The sequence below is a fragment of the Pteronotus mesoamericanus genome, unplaced genomic scaffold, assembly GCF_021234165.1.
Source record: "Pteronotus mesoamericanus isolate MK-2021 breed Mesoamerican mustached bat unplaced genomic scaffold, CSHL_Meso_final scaffold_21, whole genome shotgun sequence".
Lineage (NCBI taxonomy): Eukaryota > Metazoa > Chordata > Mammalia > Chiroptera > Mormoopidae > Pteronotus > Pteronotus mesoamericanus.
In genome coordinates this window covers 3,015,152-3,038,386 of record NW_026555310.1, presented here as the reverse complement: position 1 = coordinate 3,038,386, position 23,235 = coordinate 3,015,152, and the positions used below count along the sequence as shown (strand labels likewise).

The 23,235-nt window shown below is 48.4% G+C and overlaps 2 protein-coding genes across 2 annotated transcripts; one reads left to right on the top strand and one right to left on the bottom strand.

Moving 5' to 3' along the window:
• The first annotated feature begins 5,816 nt into the window (after positions 1 to 5,816).
• LOC129085089 (keratin, type II cuticular Hb1-like) lies at positions 5,817 to 10,083 on the top strand. The gene is made up of 4 exons (XM_054591503.1): positions 5,817 to 5,861; positions 7,187 to 7,291; positions 8,870 to 9,090; positions 10,044 to 10,083. Exons 1-4 carry the CDS (start codon positions 5,817 to 5,819, stop codon positions 10,081 to 10,083), a joined length of 411 nt encoding a protein of 136 aa, XP_054447478.1.
• Positions 10,084 to 14,381: 4,298 nt separating this feature from the next.
• Positions 14,382 to 19,485, bottom strand: LOC129084584 (keratin, type II cuticular Hb1). Its single transcript, XM_054590789.1, has 9 exons — positions 19,117 to 19,485; positions 18,196 to 18,404; positions 17,342 to 17,402; positions 16,441 to 16,536; positions 16,063 to 16,227; positions 15,677 to 15,802; positions 15,178 to 15,398; positions 14,898 to 14,929; positions 14,382 to 14,635 (listed from the first exon to the last, which is right to left on the bottom strand). The coding sequence occupies exons 1-9, from the start codon at positions 19,483 to 19,485 to the stop codon at positions 14,382 to 14,384; spliced, it is 1,533 nt and encodes a 510-aa protein (XP_054446764.1).
• Between the last annotated feature and the right edge of the window lie 3,750 nt (positions 19,486 to 23,235).

Genomic DNA, 23,235 nt, shown 5'->3' with positions numbered 1-23,235 from the left:
TCCTCTGCTTCATCTAAGCTACTGTTTATTCCTTCCAGTATATTATTTATTTCAGATATGGAATTCTTTACTTCTGACTGGCCCTTTTTTATGGTTTCTATGTCTTCTATCATGCTGTTGAGTATCCTTATAATCATTACTCTAAATGGTCTATTTGATAAATCGCTTGCCTCCATTTCATCTAGTTCTTCTGGAGAACGCTCTTACTCTTTCATCTGGGGTCTGTTTCTTTGTCTTCCCATTCTGGCTGCTTTTTTGCATTTTCTGCCTTAGTTGTTAAACTGATCAGTGACATAGCCTCAAGCTGTCATCAGGAGCCTGGCTTAAGCACCACAAGGTGGGACATAGTAATTCCCGGGGGCGAGACTATTGCTTTCTCTCAGTCGGATGCCATTCAGAGAGGAGTGCTCTGCCTGAGAAAGATGGCCTCTGCAGTATGGGGAACGACTCAGCACAGGGAGTCTGGTGGCTGTTTGTTCAGTTTTCTCCCCAGAGCCTCTAAGTCCAGATTGTCCTTAAGCATATCTAGTCCACTCTGCCCTCCATCTGCTGGAGCCCAGGGTAAGTGGCTGCAAATGAAATTTTGCATGTTGGCCCTGTAAAATGCTTTCTGTGTCTCCAGGCATCTCTCCCTGGCAGACAGAAACTGCTGCTTTTCACAGCTGGATGTTATCTGGGTTCCTTTCTGGCTCTGGTGGTATAGGCTGGGGAGCCCAGCTTGGGATTTAGATATCACACTTCTCAGGGGAACCTTCCCTCCAGCTGTTGAAATATCTCTCTGGAACTTAAGCTTCCACCCGTGGGAGCCTAGCCAGCCCTCTTGTGCCTCCTCTGCAGTCCCTACCAGTCTCATTGCAGTGAAGTGGTTTCTTCTGTCTGTTCTTCAATATAAGGCTTCTCTCCAGCTAGTGTTCAGTTTATTATTCAGGATGATTTCCCTACAATTTATGTGTAATTCTAGATTGGTCCTGGGAGGAGGTTAGTGTAGCTTCTACTTAGCCCTCTGCCATCTTGGATCTGACATATAGATGTATTCTGTTGAAGATTCTGGGCTGCCTGAACCCACTAAAAGGAAGCCCCTCAGCCCCCACCTCCAGACCTTCCCCTTCTCTTGCACTCTTGCTCTTCCCTCCCTTTCCCAAATCTCCATTTCCTCCTTGCTGTATGTGCTTAAAATAAAGTCACATGGTTCCTGTCATGCTAGTCAATCTTTTTTGTCCATTATTTCAGGCCTGGAGAGAGTAGATGGGATCTCCAGAAGGGCATTTAGCATTGTGGAGACTGCTAAGGTCATTCCAGCTATTTATTAATTGGCGTGCTTAGGGCTGGGAACACTGAGGTTGGGTGCTCTGATGGCTCAGGGATCCTTGAGGTAATTCTCAAGTGCTAGGAACTGTCTGGCACAAGGTTGGCTCATAGCAGGCACTGAGCAATGTTGAGAGAATGAATGAATTCATCTCTAAGGTTTTCAATTTCCCATAGGGCAAACAATAAAATTGCTATTGTGTTGGAGAGAATATCATTTTTTATATATTGCTGATCAAAGTATAAATTGTTATTATAATGCCTTTGGCAATTTTCTTTTGTGTGTTGTAACATTGAACATTTGACCATCTTATGATCAAGAAATTCCATTCTTACATGTATATAAAAAGGAGAAATTCTTACATGTACGTATGAGGAGGCATTTAGGAAAATGACCATAGCACCAGCTTTGTAGAGGAAGAACAAAAACACCCATAATACAGTTACATCACGTGTGGTATATCCATTCATTAGAATATTAGGAATCCTAGTGGAGGAGTCCTATTTACATATTTTTTAAAAGCAACTGCTCTTTTATAAAAATAAACAACCAAAAGCAAGAACAACTCCCCAAAATATTTTTAAGTATATGCATGTTTAGGTTTGTGATAAAAGTAAAAACAAAAAAACAAAAAAAAAAAAACACCCCAAAACAAGGGAATGATGGCACAAATTCAAGATAGTATGTAGATAGATATAAATTATTAGTAATGTTTTGGTTTTTGTGTTGGTAAGTGGGCTCATGGGCATTTAATTTTTGCTATATTAATAAGTAAACAATAAAATCAATATGTTTTTTATAAAAAAATTAACCTAAAATGTAAGTTTGTAAGTTGAAAGTGAAAAAGCATGTTAAGGTAATTGGTTAGAGGATCAGAGTACATTGTACATAGTAGGAGTGAGTAGTTTTTCATGAAACTTATTTCAGTTTATCTGAATGGATATGTATATAGATACTAATTCATGATATAACATAGATTTTTTATTTTGAGTTGTGGTTAAAAAAGTTTGGGGGACTTCTGGTCAAAATGAAGGTGTAGGTAAATGTAGCTTACTTTCTCACATAACCACATCAAAATTACAACTAAATTATAGAACAATCATCATTCAGAACTGTCAGAAATCAAGTTTAATGGAAGTCTGACAACTACAGATTTAAAGAAACCACATTCATCTAGTTGGGTAGGAGACAAAGAGATGCGGAGATGTGGAATGGGCTGGTTCATGTGTGGTGGATAAAAATTTGAGAGGGATATCTCAGAAGTGAGGAGTCCCAGCCCCATGCTAGGCCCCTCAGCCCAGGGTCCCAGTGCCAGGAAGATAAGTCCCCACAACTTCTGGCTGCAAAACCCAGCAGTTGGTGGAAGAAACTTCTGGAGTCCCAAGCAGTTCTTAAAAATCCCACACACATACTTACTCAGACTCACTCCCTCTGAGCTCCAGCACTGCGGCAGCAGCCTGAAAGGCACCAGTGGTATATCTGGAGGAACTGAAGTGTCTAACATCAAGGTGAGGGCAGGGGGACAGTTTTCTCCCAGACAGGAAAGTGGGCAGAGGCCATTGTCTTTTCTCTGAACCCTCCCCCAACAGAGCCACAGAGCCTGCAGGTGGGTGCTATATCTGAGAATCCATCAATCAGGCTAACACTGTTTGCCCCACCCTGAAGATCCCCTGAGACTCTGTCCCACCCAACTTCCAGGCCCATCCAGGCTGTTAATAACGGCTTTTCCATATGAATGGCTGGTCTTGGCTTATGCTCCACAAGTTCCTAAATCCTCTCAAGCAAGCAACAGCCAGCCTCAGTGAGCCCCCAGGGCCCATACCTCTTGCTAAGTGGCCCCAGGCCTGGCACGAGTTGCAGCCAGCCTAGGTTCATAGGTTGGCTTTGCCTGGGAAACTTTAAGCCCGGCACAATTCAGCAGCCATTTCAGATTGCTTTATAGCTCATGCTGGGCAGTCCCAGGCAGAATGCAGGTGGGGGCTGACCTTGGCCCACATCACTCAGGACATGCCAGAACCTACACACTCAGTGGAGAGCTACAGGCCATGCTGGCACACCGCCACCCTTCCCCTGCACAGCTGATCCTTCAGAGAGGTGGTGATTGGTGATCAGTGGTCACAGGTAGTCCTTGCAGCTGACTGGTCTGAGTAAGTCCTTCCCATTGACCTGTCAACAGCAATCAAAGCTCAACTGCAAGAGGTGGGTGTACTCAGCCCACACAAAGGGCACAACTTGAGTCCCCAGCTTGGGTGATAGGGGAGGCTGTGCCACTGGACCCTATAGGACACCTACTACATTAGGCCATGCTACTAAGACAGGGAGTCATAAAAACTCTACCTAATACATAGAAACAAACACAAGGAGGCTGCCAAAATGAGGAGACAAAGACACATGGCCCAAGTGAGAGAATAGATCAAAACTCCAGAAAAAGAGCTAAACAAAATGGAGATAAGCAATGTATCAGATGCAGAGTTCAAAACACTGGTTATAAGGATGCTCAAGGAACTTGGTAAGGACCTTAACAGCATAAAAAGATCCAGTCAGAAATGAAGGATACACTAACTGAAATAAAGAACAATTTACAGGAAAACAACAGTAAAGTGGATGAAGCCAAGAATCCAATCAATGGCTTGGAACATAAGGAAGCAAAAAACAACCAGTCAGAACAAGAAGAAGAAAAAGGAATAAAAAAAAATGAGGATAGTTCCAACATTTGCATCATAGGGGGACCAGAAGGAAAAGAGAAAGAGTGAGAAATTGTAAATATATTTGAAAGAATAATGAAAGAAAACTTCCCTTATTTGGTGAAGGAAATAGACATTCAAATTCAGGAAGCACAGAGAATCCCAAACAAGATGGTTGCAAAGAGGCCCACTCCAAAATACATCATAATTAAAATGCCAAAGGTTAAAGATAAAGAGAGAATCTTAAAAGCAGCAAGAGAAAAGCAGGTAGTTACCTATGAGGGAGCTCCCACAAGACAGTTAGCTGATTTCTCAAAAGAAACTTTGTAGGCCAGAAAGAATTGGCAAGGAATATTCAAAGTGATGAAAAGCAAGGACTACAACCAAGATTGCTCTACCCAGCAAAACTATCATTTAGAATAGAATAGAATAGAATAGAATAGAATAGAATAGAAGTTAAAGAGCTTCCCAGATAAGAAAAAGCTTAAGGAGTTCATCATCATCAAACCATTATTATATGAAAAGTTAAAGGGGCTTATTTAAAAAAAAGAAGATCAAAACTGTGAACAATAAAATGGCAGTAAATGCATATTTATCAAAAGTTGAATCTAAAAAACAAACTAAACTAACAAGAAGAACAGAGACAGAATCATGGATATGGAGAGTATTTTCATGGTTGCCAGATGGGAGAGGAGTGTGAGGGAAGGGGTGTAGAGGTAAGGAGATTGAGAAGTACAAATGAATAGTTACAGAATAGCCGTGGGGATATAATGTACAGTATAAGAAATGGAGTAGCTAAAGAACTTATACATTCATAACCCAGGGACATGAACAATGGTGTGGAGATTGTCTGAGGAAGTGGGGGGTGCTGATGGAGGGGGTCAAAGGTGTAAAAATTGGGACAACTATAACAGCAAAATCAATAAAATATAATTTTTTTAAGGAAGAAGTGAAAAACATTTAATAGGCCCCTAAAAAACCTTTTGTCAAGGTACGCCAGTAGATGTGTACTAAAAAGGTCATAGCAGCATTTTTTGTTATAACAAAAACAAAAATATGCATATGCACACCCATAGGAGAATGGAGAATTATTCATACACTGGAATACTGTGCAACAACAAAAAAGAAACTAATGGACAAATCTCATAAATGGGATGTTGAGGAGGGAAAGCAAGTTATAGAACCATACAAACAGAGTAATTTTATTTGTTTAAAGCATAAAAGTAGTCAAACTTAAATGATTGCTTAGGGGTTCATTCGCACATGATAAAATAATAAAGAAAAGCAAAAGAACGCTTAACACAAAAACCCAGGATAGTGGTTACTTTGGAGATTGGATAGGGTCAGGGATGAAAGGTCTCACAGGGGGCTTTGGAGGTACTGGTGGGTACACAAAGATTTGCTTTATTATTTTTGCACTTAAATTATTACATATATGTTATATATAATCTTTCTACATGTATGAGAAATTTATAAACAAAAAGAAATGCCAACAGCAGCTTGTGCTCTCTAGTCCTGTGGTTACTTCAGTTTAGAATCATAACCCCAGATTTCCTACCTAGTCTTGAAACTGGAATCCTCAGTCCCAGTTTCCCTCCTAGTCTGTCTTCCCTATTGGTACCAGATAGGCTTCCCCAAATTGCCTATCTGGTAGCAATGTGGCTGGTCGCTCATACACCTTTTGTGGCTCCCCACTGCCCACTACATAAGCCCAAACTCATCCCCACACATTTCTCCCACCTGAACTACCCTGTCTTCCCCTTGCATCTCCTTTTTTAGGCCTATTCCAGGCCAGGGACCTCCACTTTTCCATCTGAGCTCATAGAATGACCCCCTTGTACTCCATGTCAGAACTCTGCAATTGTAACAAGGTGAGGTCACAAATCCTCTAAGAAGGAGAGGCCTTGTCATCAGAGTTGAGGATTCTGGAAGCTCCTTGGGCTGGAGCTCAGCTCAGTGCTCACGAGAGGCTTGGAGACTACATACAGCTCTGTTCATCATGGTAAGACTTCTCTACATGGTTCATAGGCTCACACGGGATGAAGGGTCTTGGACTTCACTCACATCTGGGACAAGCTTACCTGCTGTGTCTATAGCTTTTGGGAATGGGAATAGGAAAGGGTGGGAAGTGGGGGTGGGGATAAGGCAGAGATTGGTGGGCAATGATATTTTTCAGTCTATTCATATCTGTTCCCCAAACCTCATCTTCCCTAGAAAGAAATGTGCACTGAGCTGGTGTGAACGGTTCCTATTCTTTGGGTGGAAGAGGTGTGTGACTTTATCTACCCCAGAGAGTAGAGTAAAGAGTATGGGCTTAAGATTTGATCTGGTTCAGCTGCTGACTGGTTGGTCATTCATGTCCCTCTGCACTCTACTTCTAGCACGGTAGATGTTATGAGCATCAGCTTGCCCTAGGAAAGACAATGGAGACAGTAACATCTACCAGGCCTACTTCACAGGTGGTTGTGAGCCCCAGTGAGGTGGTAAAGGGAAAAGATTTTGAAGAGTGTAAGGCATTGTGCTAGAGTGACTTACTGTGCCTGGGCTGTTTGTACGTTGGTCTGTGGAGACAAGGCGCAGGAAAGGAAAAGCACCTGATTTTGTTTCTTGTAGACAGCCCTTCCCCCCCAGATTATGGCTCCTTCCCTTGGGTTTGCAGGAGAAACTGGACTCTGGATCCATCTCTGATTAATAACATTAATCAAATTAAGGATGTTTATTCATATTCTTAGGTGTTTAAAATTAGAAATTATTGAATTTTGTTAAATGCTTTTTGTATTAATTTAGATGATATAAGTGGTGACTGACGGTTTCCTAGAGTTGACCCGTATACCCGGGATGATCCCTATTCTTGGGATAAACCCTATGTGATCTCAGTCCAAAATCTCAACTCAGTAGATTGTTGCCCTGCATTGTTGCCCCTTGTCTCTGAGTTCATGCTACTTTTGGCATCTCCAGGCCTGGCGGAACACCCGCCGCGGTGCCACCTAAGCTCATTTCATTTTCCCAACAACCTTTGTGGACAGGAAATATTATCATCCCCATTTTACAGATGGAGCAGCAGAGGCCCAGAAAAGTTAGATGATCTATCCATGGTAACAGGTAGATGGGTGGGTACTGGAACTGTTTTGCTGTGTCCATATTTACTCTCCTTGTCTCCCCGATCCTCCCCTTACTCTGCTGCCCCTACCCCCAGTGTGAAGAGATAAATGTGACCACACAGAGACACATGCAGAGCCTGAGGCACAGCAAGGAGGAGCTGAACAGGCTTAACCAGGCCATCCAGCAGCTAACTGTGGAGGTGGACAGTGCTGAGAGTCAGGTGAGAGGTGGGAGTAGGGGGGACACAGTGGTGATGGTTCAGGTGTGTCCATTACTTATGACAACTAGACTAGACCCCCATCCTTTGAAATAGAACTTCTCTTTGTAAATGTCTGAGCAAACAGGAGTGTGGCTATATGTATATGCCATGCTTACATTTGCCTACAACTCCCCATAGTTCATGTGGGTAAGTGATTAGCATGTAGATAAACATGTATGAATAGGTATGCTTGTTTGTATATTGTTTTTTATGTGTATGTACAGTTTCATGCCTGTGTGTTTTGTTTGTCCTATGTAGCATTAAATTTGAGCTCATCTTCAAAAACTGCAAGATTTTACCTAGAAATCCAGTTTTCTGGGTCCTCTTTAAAAATGTGCGGATCTGGTGATATGAAACTACGATCCCACATGGTAACATTTGGCTAGAGGAGAGAGGCCTCTGTCTCCTTCACAGGGGGATGCGTTTCGTTCTGTTCCACAGCCCCCACCACTCCAGACTGACTCTTTAGACACCGAGGCAGAAGGTTCTTTGCCATTTAACTCACCTTGGCTAGCTCTGCTATTATCCCTGTAGAAGAGAAAAGGTGCTATAGCTACATCTCTCTCTCAGGCTGAGAAATGAAAGACAGGAAACATGAAAGAGGTCCTGGTGATTTCAGGATGATGAAAGCATGCACATTTCTCTGTGGAACTGGATACTGCTGTATATAGTTAATATTTGACCTTTACCTTTGGATGCCCCCAGCCATACCTCTGTAGGCATTTGTGATGGTGACTCGGGTTTTAAGCCTTAGAGAGGAGAGTTCCCACATGAATGCTTTCTTTTCCCTGACTTATCTCCCTGTCAGCCTCCTCTCTCTCCTCCCAGCACGCTCTCCGCTCTCCGCCAAGCCCTGCCAGCTCACCCTCTGCGCTGCCCAGGGAAGGGGTTCTCCTTTGGTCTTTTTTTGTTTTTTGTAAAGGCAAGTGTCTCAGGCACTGAGGGAGACTTGTGGGGGTTCGCGCTTCTCCAGGGGCTGATGACCCTGAGAGGATGAGCTGTTCAGGTTCTAGAGGTGGTAGAGTGAGAGGGTAGGCACGTTGGGGTGCAGTCTCCCACGAGCCATGGCTGCTCTGATCCCCTCTGTTGGTTTTCTAAGCAGCAAACACACCTCACCAAGGCAAGCAGTTATATTATTATTTTTCCCCAAAGTCTACAAATTTTAGTCTTCTCTGAGAACAGGATAGCCTTCTTATTAGTTTCCCTGATAAAACAATAATGTCAGCATTTTGTGCTAAGGAGCATTTGATCCTTCTTGCACCTGAGCTCATGTTAGAAGTGTTACTATACCGATGTAAAAGGCTTTTTCTCAGCCATCCCAGAGGGCTGGTCTCAAATCTCCATCCTGGTAGCAGGGCAGACACACACACACACACACGTTTCACAACAGGCATGATCAATCTACACAATGATCTATAATCCTCATTGGCCTTCCAGCCTCTGAAAAAGGTCTAGATCCTTGAGGGGAAATGGGTGAGGATCAAGGATGTCCTTCTGTGGCCTTCCCTTCACCCCCAGCCCTGCAAGCTAGAAGGAGCCAAGCACCCACCAGCTCTGCAGGAGGAGGGTGCCTCAGGCAGTGCCAAGGGCAAGCTGGCCTGGCTGGAGGCCGCCCTGCAGCGGGCCAAGCAGGACATGGTGCGGCAGCTGCGGGAGTACCAGGATCTCATGATCGTCAAGCTGGGCCTGGACTTTGAGATCGCCACCTACCGCAAGCTGTTGGAGGACGAGGAGAGCAGGTAGGGGCTGGATGGTGCTTCAGATAGCACAGCACGTGGGTGGGGTGGGGGGGTGTCACCACCTGGGTCCTTAGCAGCTGGGGATGGGGTGGGGAAAGGTGACCTGAGTATCCAAGCACTTGTTTTCCTGGAGCCAGTTTGTTCCTACTATTCAACAGCCCTGAAGACAAAAGACCCCAGCTAATGAGCACCATGATACCTGGGTTGGGGCAACTCATAAAGTCACTCACCACCAGGGTCAGACACCAGGGGCTAGTTTGTCCATCATGACAGCTGCAAGGTCCAGCCAGGGGGAATGAGGTCTCAGTGTGAAGTGCCTTCTCCTCAGTTTTGCCCATCTTCCTAAAACCTGGGGGAAGCGGTTTTGGGAACAAGTAAGGCCTGGTTTTTACCCTCAGGCAGCAGAAGAGACTCAAGGACTGCCAGTTGCATCCAGCTGGGGACACAGGGCTTCCGGGGGAGGGGGAGTGGACCCACCATGCAGCAGGCATGCTACATGTATTATCTCCTTTAAACCCACAAAAGTCCTGGGAGGGATGCTTTTATCTCCATCTCACAGATGAGGAAACAGTCTCAGGGCGGGCAAAAGGACTAGGTCAAGGATGCACAGGTAGAAGGGCTTAAGTGAGGCTTGAACAATATTCTTCAGGTAATTGATCTATTTTCTCTGTAGTCTCTTTTAAAATGCACCCTCACCCATGGTCTTCCCTTTCAAGATGTTTAGGCCCCCAAAAGTATAGATCTTTTGCCTTCTTCCTCTTCCAAGAAGTCATCAATGAAAGTGAGTTATTTAAATTTACTCCAAAGCCTGTGGGGATCTGAGAGAACCAAGGAGCTTGCAGGGTGGAATGATTTCTGCCTTTCTGGAGAGGGCCAGGGGTGTTTTGTCCTAGAGAAAGTACATTATTACACTTAGAAGATAGATGCACTTACCTGTTTCCTCCTCCCTGCAGGCTTGGCCTGAGACAGGGAGCAGGGAGCCTCAGTAAGTAAATCATGGGTATACTGAGTGAAAGGGGCCAAATCTGATTCCTCCTTCCATGTGTATATCCTCTTAGGAAGGCAGAAGGGGTCTGCTTCTTCTGCCTCCCTTTGCCAGGGGCTATTTCTTCTATTGGGGGTCTTTGTATTCCTGTGTGCTGGGGGAAGGGGGTCTGTTTCTATTCTTTTGGGGAATGTGTACGTCTCTCTTCTAGTGGGGAGGGTCTCTGCATTGCTTCCTGGTGGAACTGTCTGTATGTCTGTCTCCTGGGACGGAGGGAGGGAAGGGGATATCCTCCTCTCCAGCAGCTGCTCTCTGATCAGCCCAGGGCAGCGATCCCACCTGCCGGCCAGGCTCGGCCTCGGGCCCCGCCCCCCTGCGGCCGCTGCGAGCTGGTTCTGACACCCTGGATACGAGTGCCCCTGGCGGCGGCTGCGCGCGCTGCGGCTCCTCCTGCTGTGTCGGGGATTTCAGCTGCAGAAGCTTCCGTGGATGTTGAACACTTCCTGACCCGCTCAGAAGTCGAAGAACCCTAGATTTGCCCCAAAGACTTGGTCTCAGACACCCTTCCTATGGTTCTTGCCTTCAGCTCACCTCTCCCTCCTGTCCCTCACACCGGAGCATCAAGTCTGAGTGTAGTTTTGCCCCTCTGAACTGCCCCCGGCCCTCTTTTCCTGGGACGACTCCTTTGCAATAAAAATGTTCTGCAGTGGACTGAGCCACCAGTCTCTTTGCACCTGGATTCCTCAGGCTATTCCTAGAATGAAGACAAAGCTGGCCAGGTCTGGGGTTGGGGGCACTGCCAAGAAGCACCCATCCTAGCTCTTCTTGGCAGAGGAGCTGGAAAGTGCATTCATTCATCCACTCACTCACTCTACAAACACTTACTCAAGGGCCTCTGAAAGTCAGACATGGTGCTTGGCGAGCAAGACAACACTCTAGTCCTGGCTCTCTGGAGGTGCCAGTCAGGTGGGGAGGCAGGTCATAAAAAAGGAAGCAGACCAGAAAGAGAATAGAGTGGGCGAGGGATGAGGGTGGGCCTTCTACTGCCCAGGCAGGGGCACTTGAGGACCATCGCAGACTGGAGCTGGGGGATATGAACACAACTGGGTGGCTCAGGCCTGAGTCCTAGCTTAACAATTCATCTAATGGTGGGCTAGGAACAACACAGTATGGTGGAAGAAAGCTGGTCTTTGGAATCAGACTGAGGTTTCAGTTCTGCCTCTACTCCAGGTCTATGTGTTTTGTGTTTTTTTTTAACGAGGTTACTGGACTTTAGGGGGCAGAAGATAGGCCAGTTTGAGGGGGTAGCGTGAGCAGTGAAGGTCTAGGTTTCTGAGCTCTTTCCTTGCCACACAGCCTGAGAGATGCCTCCATTCATGAAGCTCACATTCTTTTCTATTGCACAAAGGTTACATCATCAACGCATCTGGGAAACAAAGGTTCCTGCTTTCTAAGTCCCTGGGTAGGGCTAAGGTGCATCATTGGCCAGAGGCTCTGGCTTTACCTTTTAAGGTATACCAGTGCCAAAGTGTCTGCTGTGTGTTCCTGGGTCTCTGCCCAAAAGTATCTAAATTGCTCCCTTCCTGGTTAAACAGAGCAATCTCATGCTAGAGGAATGGGACGGAAACTTGGCTGGCAGGCTGCCACCTACCTGAAGGGTAGGAGACATGGCCTCACCGGACTCCTGCACCAGCCCCGTTTGATCCAGACTGACCGACACCAACTATGTAAACGCTCTTAGCAACATTCCCAGTGCAAAGCAGCTCCTGGGAGCAGAGCTTGCCCTTCTGCAAGCTTTTTTGGTTGGGCTCTGTGTTCCTCACATTTTGCTAGGTAATGACATTCTGTGATTTTCAAGGTTAGTTTTTTTTCAGCTCCTGCTGCGCTGATCATTTGTGGGAAGTGCAGAAGGAAACATCCTAAGGAGTTGTAGGCAGGATTTCTGGTGAGCCTTCTGCAGCCCACATCACAGAAGACTGGTTGTCACCTGTGTTTTTCCTTTCTAAATCCCAAGCCTGACATCAGTCCAAGAGATCCCAGGAGCTTGGGGCAGCTTTGAGTGTCTTGCTGAGCCAGAGCCACTTGGGTCACCAGCAATGTTTGCAGTTTGGGGACTGATTCTCTGAGTGGGCTCCCTGGCCATGGACCACATTCCAGCCTGGGGTGGGAGAGAATTACTTGGTATATTTATGGAGAGTCATTCACTAGCCCATTTATAAGCTTTATGAGTCGGGGTGGCTTCTGAAGGGAAGAAGGTGGTCACCAGTGCAGTCATCGCTTTGGGTACCTCAAGGGGTCAGCCCTCTGTTGGCTACGGATGTCTGTGTCACACTTAATTGCACTTAAATATGTCGCATGCAACTTGGCTGTGTTAGCGTCTCTGTTTGAGCCTCAGGCCTGGACTCCTGACAGGGCCTGCTTCTGAGCTGTGTGGTATCATAGCATGGAGGGCTGGTTAGGACAACTGAACACTCTGGAACTCCCCCAGTCCTCTGTCCTGCTCAGAATTCCATCAGGAGAGTGGAGGAGCCACATTGGTGGCCAGGGCACCTGGGATTGATACTATTCTTTAAAAGAGACTTTCTGTTTTCAGACCACTCACTTCTGGTCTCTCATGTTTTAGTAATTATTTCTGTTGCCCTGAGAGATGGGGGTTAACATTTCTGCTATAGTTTTCTGGGCCTGGGACTGAAAATTTAGAGATTCACCCTGCCATATAGATGTATGTTTAAGGACTTGCCTTGGCCCAGAGTGAAGCTAAGGGGCTGTCTCCCCACTCCCACCACCACTTGTAAGATCCTCATCAGTGTCAGAGTGGGGACGTGGAAGGGGACAGTTCTCTGAATGAAGAAGCTCAATGACTTTGGAAGACATGGAGGTTTCTCTCTGTACTTGCAATCTCTGATCACAGATGTAAGTGTAATGAGAGGCTGGCCAAGGCCCCGATCTCTGGAGGGGTGTCTACTTTACATCCTGCCAAAAACAACAACAACAACAACAACAACAACAACAACAAAAACAAATAAAAAAACTAACGATAAACACACTGTGACTGTTTTGTGTTAGGCACTGTCTAAGCATTTTACATATATGAAATTCCTTAATCTATCCACCCTGAGATAGGTGCTCTTTTTATCATTCTCACTAGAGATGTGGAAACTGAGGCACAGAAAGGGTAAGTAAATTGTCCAAGGTCACTCAGTGAGGAAGGAACAGAGCCCAGTTTGGGGCCCAGGAAGTCTGGCCCCAGAGTCTGCGTGCTCACCTCTCTGCCACATCATCTTCTTGTTAGGTTCTGTTTTCTGTTTTTGAGGTAATTTATCAGCTATGGCAGGCCTCCAAACCTCAAAGGGACTCCTTTAAAAAACAAGTCGCCATATCAAAGGCTTTTTGAAAGTTTAAGTCATGTTCATATATTTATCTCTTAAAGAAGTCTAATAAATTACTTAGGCATGAGTCTTCCCTGCCACAGCAGTGAGTGATTTTCCTTAGGCTTTGAGGGATTGGAGGACCTCATTTTCCTTACCCATCAGCTCATAGGGGTGCACAGGGATTGTTTCTGGGAGGCAGCTGTGGTTTGGTAAAATGAGCACCAGAGGTGCACACGGGTTCAAACCCCAGCTGTACATGGAACTTAGCATAGCCCAATTTCTGAGCATCTCTGAGCTCTGGTTTATTCATCTTCAAGAGGTATCATAAAAGGTGATGTGGATAAAATCAATAAGGTTGTGTAAATTGTATTGTGTGCAGGCCTAGCACAACCCTTGGCTAAATCTGAGACTGCTGTGAGCCCAGGGACAGAGGACTGTACTGGAACCCCAGACTAAGCCTTTTTCTGCTCCATGTGACTTTCAAGACCCTCCCAAACCCCAACCCTTTAAGATAACAGGTGACCTTTAAGATAACAGGTGGAGACAAGGCCCAGTGTTGGCTACATTGATTTATTGGAAACACAGATCAAGACAGAGGTGAACAGAAGAGGAAGGGGAGAGGCTGGGGGACTCTGGCCACTGGCTCCATGACAGCCCAGGGTAGGGTCCTGGTCCTGGTCCTTCCTGCCATGGAGCTTCCTTCCTGTGGGCACTAAGGGGACTTCTTTCTGGGGTAGCCTTTCCCAGCACAGGGTGGGGTGAGTAGGTGGGAGAGGGCAAGATCAAGGAAGAGGGGATCACAGATACACATAAAAGTCTAGGAGCAGGACGCACATTTCAAAGCGCAGAAGTAACCCAGTGCTTGCTCCGCCTCAGGGCTGGACCAGGCCGTACTAGGTGGGAGAGACACCGGGTTGGGGCTTGAGCGGGGGTGCCTAACATCTGCGACAGCTGCTGGCACAGGAGCCCACGCCATAGGAGCTGATGCCGCAGGAGCCCACACCACAGGTGCCCAGACCGCAAGAGGTGATGGAATTGCAGGGGCCGCAAGGGCCGCAGGGAGCGCACATTCCTGTGTTAACTGCCAGGTTCCCGCTGCAAGGGGCGCTGCAGGCATTGCCTGTCACTGGCCTGGAGCCTGACGTGCAGAGGTCCCCACAGACGACTCCGCCACGGGAGCTGCTGACACCTGCCAACCCCAGAGCCCGAGTCAATATTCTGTGGGCAAGTTATCCTATCCCCGGACGATGCTCCTCCCCAGGTATCTCTACTTGAGAACACTAGGCCCATCCAGTCCCACAGCGGTGGTCTTTCTGCTGTCTGGTCCCAACCCCTCCTGCTGGGATGCCAGCCCTTCTATATTTAGGTCCCAGTGAAATCACTCCTTCCAGACTCTGTCATCCCTTAGAGGAGGAGAGTAAATCCACCCATACAGGGGCTATGTCACTTACAAACATTCACGGCCCCAACACCTTCACACAGTCTGAGAAGAAAGGAGAAAAACGGCAGTATTAGTGACCTGACCAGAGTGGCAGGCAAGCTCCACAAATTTTGGGGAGAAGCCCACAAGTCAAGAATGAACAAGCAGAGGTCTCAGTGGAGCCCTTCCAAATTGATCCCACCCCCAATGTGATAAACCACAGGTTTATCCCAGGATCCCTGCTCAGCCGTGCAAAAAGGAGACCATTGTTTATGCAACAAAAATGACAGCTTAGTGAGGTAGGGCCCTACCTGTGCTCCTCGCCCTCCAGCAGGCGCCTGTAGGTGGCGATCTCGATGTCCAGGCCCAGCTTGGAGTTCATCACCTCCTGGTACTCCTTGAGCAGGCAGGCCATGTCCTGCTTGGCCTTCTGCAGGGCGGCCTCCAGCTCGGCCAGCTTGCAGCGGGCATCGCTGACGGCCGTCTCGCCCTGCTGCTCCGCCTGGGTCACTGCAGTCTCCAGCTTGGTGTTCTGGGGACCCAGAAGAGAACAAGGTGGGTTAGGGTCTCCGGGTCTCTCTGTCCATTTCCTGGGAGTGTCCTGTCTCTCCCAGCCAGCTGGGAACACCCCCGGAACAGGCCCCTCAACTTCATTATCTGGGTCCCTCTGAGTGAACACACCCTGGCACCCTAAGTTTTGCAAATGGGCTGGAGAACAAATGGCGAGATCCAGATTGAGCACATGTGGCCTGTGAGACCCTGTCTAGGCCCCTGGCCTCTCTGGCGATCTAGGGCGCAGATGACCCGTACCTGGCACTTGGCGTTCTCGACCTCGGCTGTCAGCCTCTGGATCATGCGGTTCAGCTCGTTGATCTCCTCCTTGGTGCGGCGCAGGGTCTCCCCGTGGCGGATCACGGTGGCCTTCATCTCCTCGCACTGGGGGGAAGCAGAGGCGGAGCGTGTAATGTCCCACCCATTCAGGACAGCGTGGATGACGGTGCAGGCTGTACGGTGCCCAGCCTGTGCAACCATCCATGGCAGCCCTGCTCTGCCCCCTCAACCTGAGAGCTCCCTGCCCTTCTGTTACCATCGCTAGGGACCAGAATCCCCAGACAAAAGGAGCCTTTTCTAAAATTGACCTCCCACCTCTCCCTCCTGCTGCCATATCTAGGAGGCAGGTGTCCCGTGCCACCCACCTTGGTGCGGTACCAGGCCTCGGCCTCGGCCCGGCTGCGGGTGGCGATGTCGTCATACTGAGCCTTGATCTCGGCAATGACGCAGTCCATGTTCAGGTCCCTGCTGTTGTCCATCTTGACGACGACTGAGGTGTCTGAGATGTGGGCGTGGAGGACGCGGATCTCCTGGGGGCATGAGAGGAGGGGGCATCGTGTTTATGCCTCAGCATCGCCCACAACAGTGTGCACCCAATCTTCTCAGCTCTTCCCTGGTCTCCAGCCCCCACACCCTCATGGACCCCTGCCCCTCATCCAAGACCCTGTCCACCTCCCTCCTCAGGCCAAAGCCCTCTCCTCCAGGCCCGCTGCCAGCTGTCTGCCCAGAACACAACCCCTCACCTCCTCATACAGTCGCCGCAGGAAGTCGATCTCCTGGGTCAGGGCCTCCGCATTGGCCTCCAGGTCCGACTTGCGCAGGTAGGCGCAGTCCACCTCCTGGAAAGGTGGGCGGTCTTTGAGCTCAGAGGACCCCTACCCTGGTGATCCTCACCCCAAACTCCTCTCTCTTCTCACCCATTCACGCAGGCTGGGTTGCGGGGAAGGAGCCCCCGTGTTCCCATTCCCTTCCCTTCTCCATACCCTCTGACCTTCCTGGGATGGGCCTCAAACTTCCCCCCACCTCCTCTGAGAGCAAGCCCCTTCGTGCCTTGGAGATGGGCCATCAGCCTTTCCCCTTCCCCCCTCACACAGCTTACCTGCCAGTTCCCCTGTTACTCACCCTGTTCCCGCACACCTGCCCAGACTCCCCCCGCTCAGCCACCTGACTCCTCCCTGTCCCCCCGGCTCTCCTCCCAGACTCCACCTGGCCACTCCGGGTTCTGTCCCTTCCTCCCCCGCACCCTGGGTCTCTGTCCCTCCTTCTCGTCAGACATCCCACAGCCCTAGACAGGACACTGTCCCTCAACAGGGACTGAAGGTGCCAGGCCTCCACGGGACCCACACACCGCAACCTCTGAGGCACAGCAGCACATCCAGAGCTCAACCCAGCCATGCCCCTGCCCGGGACAGGGTGCTAGTGGGTATTCCAAGGTTATTGCCCTTTGTCGAAGCTCTGGACGTGTCTCCCACGCCCTCATCTCTGGGAATCCCCCACCTGACCTGGCAAGGTCACTGCAGGCCACAGGAGGTTGAGCCCACGCCCCCCCCCCCCCCCCCCCCCCAGACCCCCCGGGTCTTTCTGAGATCAGTCTGTCATCCTGAGCTCCCTTGGGGCTGCGCTCCCAGACACCACATTACTCACCTTCTTCAGAGCCACAAACTCATTCTCGGCTGTTGCTCTGAGAGACACTTCCTCCTCATACCTGAGGCCGAAGGGGCAGAGAGGGAGGTCAGGGAAGGGCAGGTCTCCCACGACGCCCCCTCCACTTCACTCTGGCGAAGGCAATGTTAGGTACCTGCCAACACCGCCAGATCCCTGGCAGCCCTGTGGGTCCTTTCGGTTGGACTTGGGGTGTCTCCACTCTGAACTGAGGGGCCCATGGGGCTAATCTTCTGGAGCCTCATAGCCCTGTGTCCCAAAGCTGCTCTGAAGTCACCTCAGGAGGCAAAGAAGGCCTCAGCACGCGGCCCCGTGCTCGGAGTGGACGGCGTCCACTCTGGGTCACTGCAGCCCCTGCCTCCCCTCACCTCGGTGTCCATCCCTGCTCAGGCGCGGGACCTATGAGTCCCAGAGCCCATCAGCGCTTCACACCCTACGCAGTAGCACACCCAGAGCCCCAGGACATGTCAGCCATGAGCGACACTGGGGTTCATCTCACATCCATGATCCCTGGACTATAGGTGGGAGGTCGGGAGCAGGGGGCCTGGAAGACAGCAGAGGCTCCCTCCCCACATGGCAGAGGCGACGGCCGCTGGGCGATCGGGCTCTGAGAAGAGAAGGCTGAAGAAAGGGAGAGGTCTCCTGGGGGAATCAGCTCGACTCTTAGGCGGGCCTCTGGACAACAAATGCTCAGGTGAGAAGGCCCTGCTGCACCTGCCAAGCTGGCCTGCAGGGCTGCTCCCCCTACTTGGAAGTTCTTCTCGTGTCTAATCCAGTGGGCTTTAAGCTAAGGCATTTCCTGTGCCCAACGTCACAGTCAGCGACGCTGCACTCACTTCTTCTTGTAGCCCTCCATCACCTCCTGCACGTGGTTGAGCTCTGAGGCCAGCCTCCCGCTGTCGGCCTCCGCGCACTCGGCCTCCCGCCTCAGCGTCTCGATGTAGCCCTCAAACAGCGGCTCCAGGTTGCTCTCGCAGCACTTGCGGTTCTGGTAGAACTGCCACTTGGTCTCTAGCAGCTTGTTCTGTTGCTCCAGGAAGCGCACCTGCCATTTGGGGTAGGAAGAGGGGTGAGATGGCTCTTGGTGCTGCTATGCCAATGCAGGGGGTTCTTTACGTAAATTTTCAAAGCTTGAGCTCAGCAGAGCTTAGGCAGGGTTAAGTAGTGAAGACAAACCCACTTCTGGATTTCCTGATTATGATCCATATCTGGTTTTTCCATTTTAGGGGTGGTAACTAGCAGGTTGGAAAGGTCACTTCCTGCTCTCAGGTGAACTGTGTTATCCCTACTTGATGAGTCCAGGTGGCATGTAGTCGGGAGCTGATGAGAGGGTGTTTTGCTTTGATTCCCCTCTAGTGGCTAGCCTGAGTTGTGAACATGAGTGATTTTCAGAAAAGGTGCCATTGAAGACACCTTCCAAAAGATGTTCCTGAGGTCCTGCTCCTATTTCTCATGGGCATTTCTTGTATCTTGTGTGCATGTATGGCCTCCTCCCCCTGATTCAGTTCCAAGCCTTGTCCTTGTCTCTCTGTGGGGATCCTGTCTGTGTGGACAGAGGTATATATATATATCTATGGAACAGTGCTAACAATCAGGAGCCCCTGCCTCTCCCATATGCAGCTCTGTGTCTGTCCGTGTCCTGTCCTCCATCAGACTGGGAGCTCACCTGGACACCTCACCCCTCTTGACCTGTCCGTCCCTTCAGTACCTTGCAGAGGAAGTGAAAGTTCAGGAAAAGGCTGATCAAGGACACCCACCTTGTCGATGAAGGCAGCAAACCTGCTGTTGAGACACTTGATCTGCTCCTTCTCCTCATGTTTCACGCACTGAGCGTTGGGATCAACCTCCAAGTTGAGGGGCGTGAGGAGGCTCTCGTTGACCGACACGGTGGTGATGCAGGGCGGGCTGGGTCCGCACACGCCGCCAGAGCGGTATCCGAAGCTGCGGCCGCAGGAGCCGGAGCGGAAGCCCCCGCAGAGGCTCTGGCTGCCAAAGCCGCGGGCGAGGCCACGGTAGCAGGAGACGCCGCGGTAGGGGGCGGCCGTGATGCAGCAGCGGCCGGGCCGCGGTCCACAGGCCGAGACGCAACTGAAGGTCTGGCCACAGAATCCTGATCCACAGGTCATGGTGCTTCTGGAGGTTTGGGTTGCAGAGTAAAGGATGGGAGATCTGGAGTCTTGGTGGGAACTCCAATGTGTACCTCAAGGTGCCCCAGTCCTATTTATGCTCCAATGGAAAGGGGCTTGGCCATGCAGATGGAGTTGTGGCAATTTGTGCTTTATGGGCTTGGGCGGTTAGCCCGGTCCAACCCCTCTCTAGAATGTGCTTTAGTGGTAGAGTGGCCTGCACCCGACTCCGTGTAAAGGAAGCCAATCTCTGGGCCACAGGGGGACTCAGCATGTTTCATCTTCAAAGTGTCCTGCCAGCAGGGCATGCACTCAGCGGAAGGTGTTGAGGAGAGAAGGGCAGGGCAGGGGAGGGGAAGGGAGAGAAGAACAGGCCCAGGAGGAGAGGAAGAGGCCAGATGTTGGGAGAAGCAAGGAGGATGGGGCCTGTGCGAGTGTGTTGGGGATTGAGTGGGGAGGACACCCCAGAAAGATTGAGGTCTAAATTCCATTCCAGGAGTGGCTAAAGTACCACTAAAACACAAAGCTGGATTTTTCCCCCTTCCTGGATTGTCCAGTGGGATGCTGAGTTCCTACCATGGCAGCAGCTACTGCATTATTAAAATTTGATGTCTTTTCCAGGTTTTATTATGAGACTCTCCAAATATAGAAAAGTTGAAAGAATAGTACAACAAACACACTGAGATGTTTTACCTTGATACCTAGATTTGACAGATGTTAACGTAGTGTTATATTTCCTTTCACGTTGGTCTAATTATTTGACAGTTACAGGGAGCATGGCATGTAACCCTTAAATATTTGGGCATGCATTTCTTAAGAATAAAGACAGTACCATTTTCACATTCAAGAAAGTGAACAATAATTTCTAAGTGTCATTAACTATTCCATTTCAATTTTCCCAACTGTCCCCCAAATTTGTAAAACTAGGTTTAATGTGCTTTAACTTGTGGCTGTAGCCCTCGTATTTTCTATAAACTGGAAGTTAACTCTAGAGGCTGTTCAGTATGATAGCCAATAGAGACACGTGGCTATTTAAATTAGTTGACATTAAATAAATTCAAAATTGAATGTTTCAATTGTACTCGCCACATGTCACACAGGACTAGTGGCTACGTTATTGGACAGTACGGATATAAAATATTTCCACGCTCACACAAGCATCTATTGGATCACACTGGTCTAGAGTCTTGACTAGGTTTAACTGAAACATTTTGGGGCAGGATACTTCATAAGCGATGCTATGTAACTCTTACTGCATCAGCCAAGAAGCACAAAATGTCAGACTGTTCTATTATTGGTAATGCTAAATCAGATCGCTTCACTGCATTTCCCCCATTGCAATCATAAAGTACTCTGTAGGGAAACATATTTTGAATAGAGGATATTTTCTTTTTATTAGTCACCTACCTTCATTACATGCTATAAATGATCTCTAATTCTCACAATCATATGAAGTATGTACCATTATCCCCATTTTACAGAAGAGGAAACTGAGGCTCATAGAAGCTAAATAACTTGCTCAAAGTCTCCAGCTTATAAGTAGTGGAGCTCAGGAGATACCATGCCTTCTCACCTGCAAGCTATGACAACCCTCGATTGCCTAATCCCTGGAAAATCAAGAGGGTAGAGAGAGTTGTTCTGGAGGGAATATCTGTGGGCTTAGGGTTGGGGAATCAGTCTAAGGAAGATGGGCAGAGTCAGCGAGAGATGGAATGGTAGAACCAGGAGGGGAGAATGGGGTGTAAGTGTGGCACAAGGGCAATGCGAGGCGGGGGACCGGAGAGGAGTATGGGTTAGATCTGCAGGATCCTATGCCTAAGAATTTAAGGCCTGGCGAGGGGGGGGGCGGTGGTGGTGGAAAGTGACCATTTTAATTATTTGTTTACTAATAGTGTATTGTAAGTAACCATGATAGGTTGCATTGTGTTCTATTTATCCATGAAGCACCCTCATTCCAACAGAGCAGGTCTAGAAAAATTATCTCATAAAATAAGAAGTTTGCATAAGTGGGAGGGACAAACAGAGAAGTGAGATGACTTGCCTGGCAGCCTCCTGTGGCTGCTGGGCCTTTGGGGCAAAGGTAGGCAGAGCAGCTCGGGGAGGGGGAAAGGAAGGAGGCGGGGTCGATGGGAAAAGGGAAGGAAGGAGAAGAAAATAGAGTTTGTCTGGAGTCGGGCTCTGGGTATCTGTGCAAAACATGCAGGAATGGGATCTTGTGACAGGACAGACATAGGGTAACAGACTGTGTCAGCCCTTCGGTCATCCCAGAGGAGGGTGTGGCACCTGCTGTCACTTAATGTGTTTGGGGAGCTGGACAGCACTTCTGAGGCCCTTTATAATCTCCTCCCCAATCCTGGGCACTGCCCACAGTGGGCAGTGGCGCTCCCAGCAAGCCAGCTGGCTCGGTGTCCTGAGGAGAAGCGCAGTGAGTCAAGGTGCATTTCACACTCACTTTACCTTTTCTACCAGTGTAACTCCTTATAAAAATGACATGCATAAGCATGAGGCAACTACTAATGGCTGACACTTGGTAAGCAATTTTTAAAAAGCAAGAATAAATTGAAAACCAGATAGAAATAAAATTCAAGTGTGGCATCATTTTATTAAATTCAAGCATTACAAGTTGTTGCTAATTTTTGAAGACCTGAAGGGACATTCAACCTGCATGTTTCCTTTGAGTGAAAAACTTTTTTCGGGGGAGGAGTCAGCAGAATCACCACTCTATGGTCTTGGCTCCGGCAATGTGAGCTTTATGAAAGTTAAAATGGTTTTTATTGTGAAATATGTCACACACACAAAAGATTGTATAGGTGGAAGAACTACAAGAGGTGTGTAACTTAGGACCTCCCTGTGAACCTCACTGACTGTACCCCCTTCCTTTCTGGCATAGGGATGGCTCCTCTCTGGGATTTTGTGTTAAATCATTCCTTTGCTTTTTTTTAGAGTTTTAATATTCAACCATATATTACTTAATTTTCTCGTTTTTAAACATCATATAAATGGGATCATATTGCATGCGTTCTTTCATGTTTGGTTTCTTTTGTTCAGTGTTCCTTCCTATAGCTGTATAGTGTTCATTTCATTAGTACTCAGTTTATTCATCTTTCTACCCTGAATGGGCTCGCAGTTGTTTCTAGAGCTTGTATTCTAAAATGAGCTGCCATGAACTTCCCATGTTTTCTAGTATAATTGTGCAAGAATTTTTCTAGGGTATATGGTTATTAAAAATAAAGCTATGCAAGTAGTACATACTTGGTGTAGAAACTATTTTATGAATATTATTCAAAACCTAAAAGATAATAACATCTCTTGTTGTTCACCTTGCTTCATACTGGATACTATACTAAGAGCCCAATATGCATTCATGCATTTAATTTTTATAATTGCCCTCTGAAGCAGGTGCTGTTATTCTAGTTTTACAGAGGAGGACACTGAGGCCTCAGGAGGTTAAAAGACAGGCTCAGGTTGTGTGGTTAGTGGCAGAGCTGGCACTCAGAGCCTGGTGTGTTTTGACCCAATGAAAAGATGAGTTTCTCTCATTGCATTCCCATCTACCCACCGTCCGCCATCATTAAATGTGTCAAACAGTAGATGGTGTTTGCATATGACACATTAACACATACACACTCACTAATCCCCTCCCTCCGGTGCCCTCTTCTGGGCCCTTTAGAGTGTTCTCAGTGTTTAAGACCAGAGGATGGAGGGGTGCTCACCATTTTTTGTGAGGAGTTTCCAGTTTTAAGGAAAAAG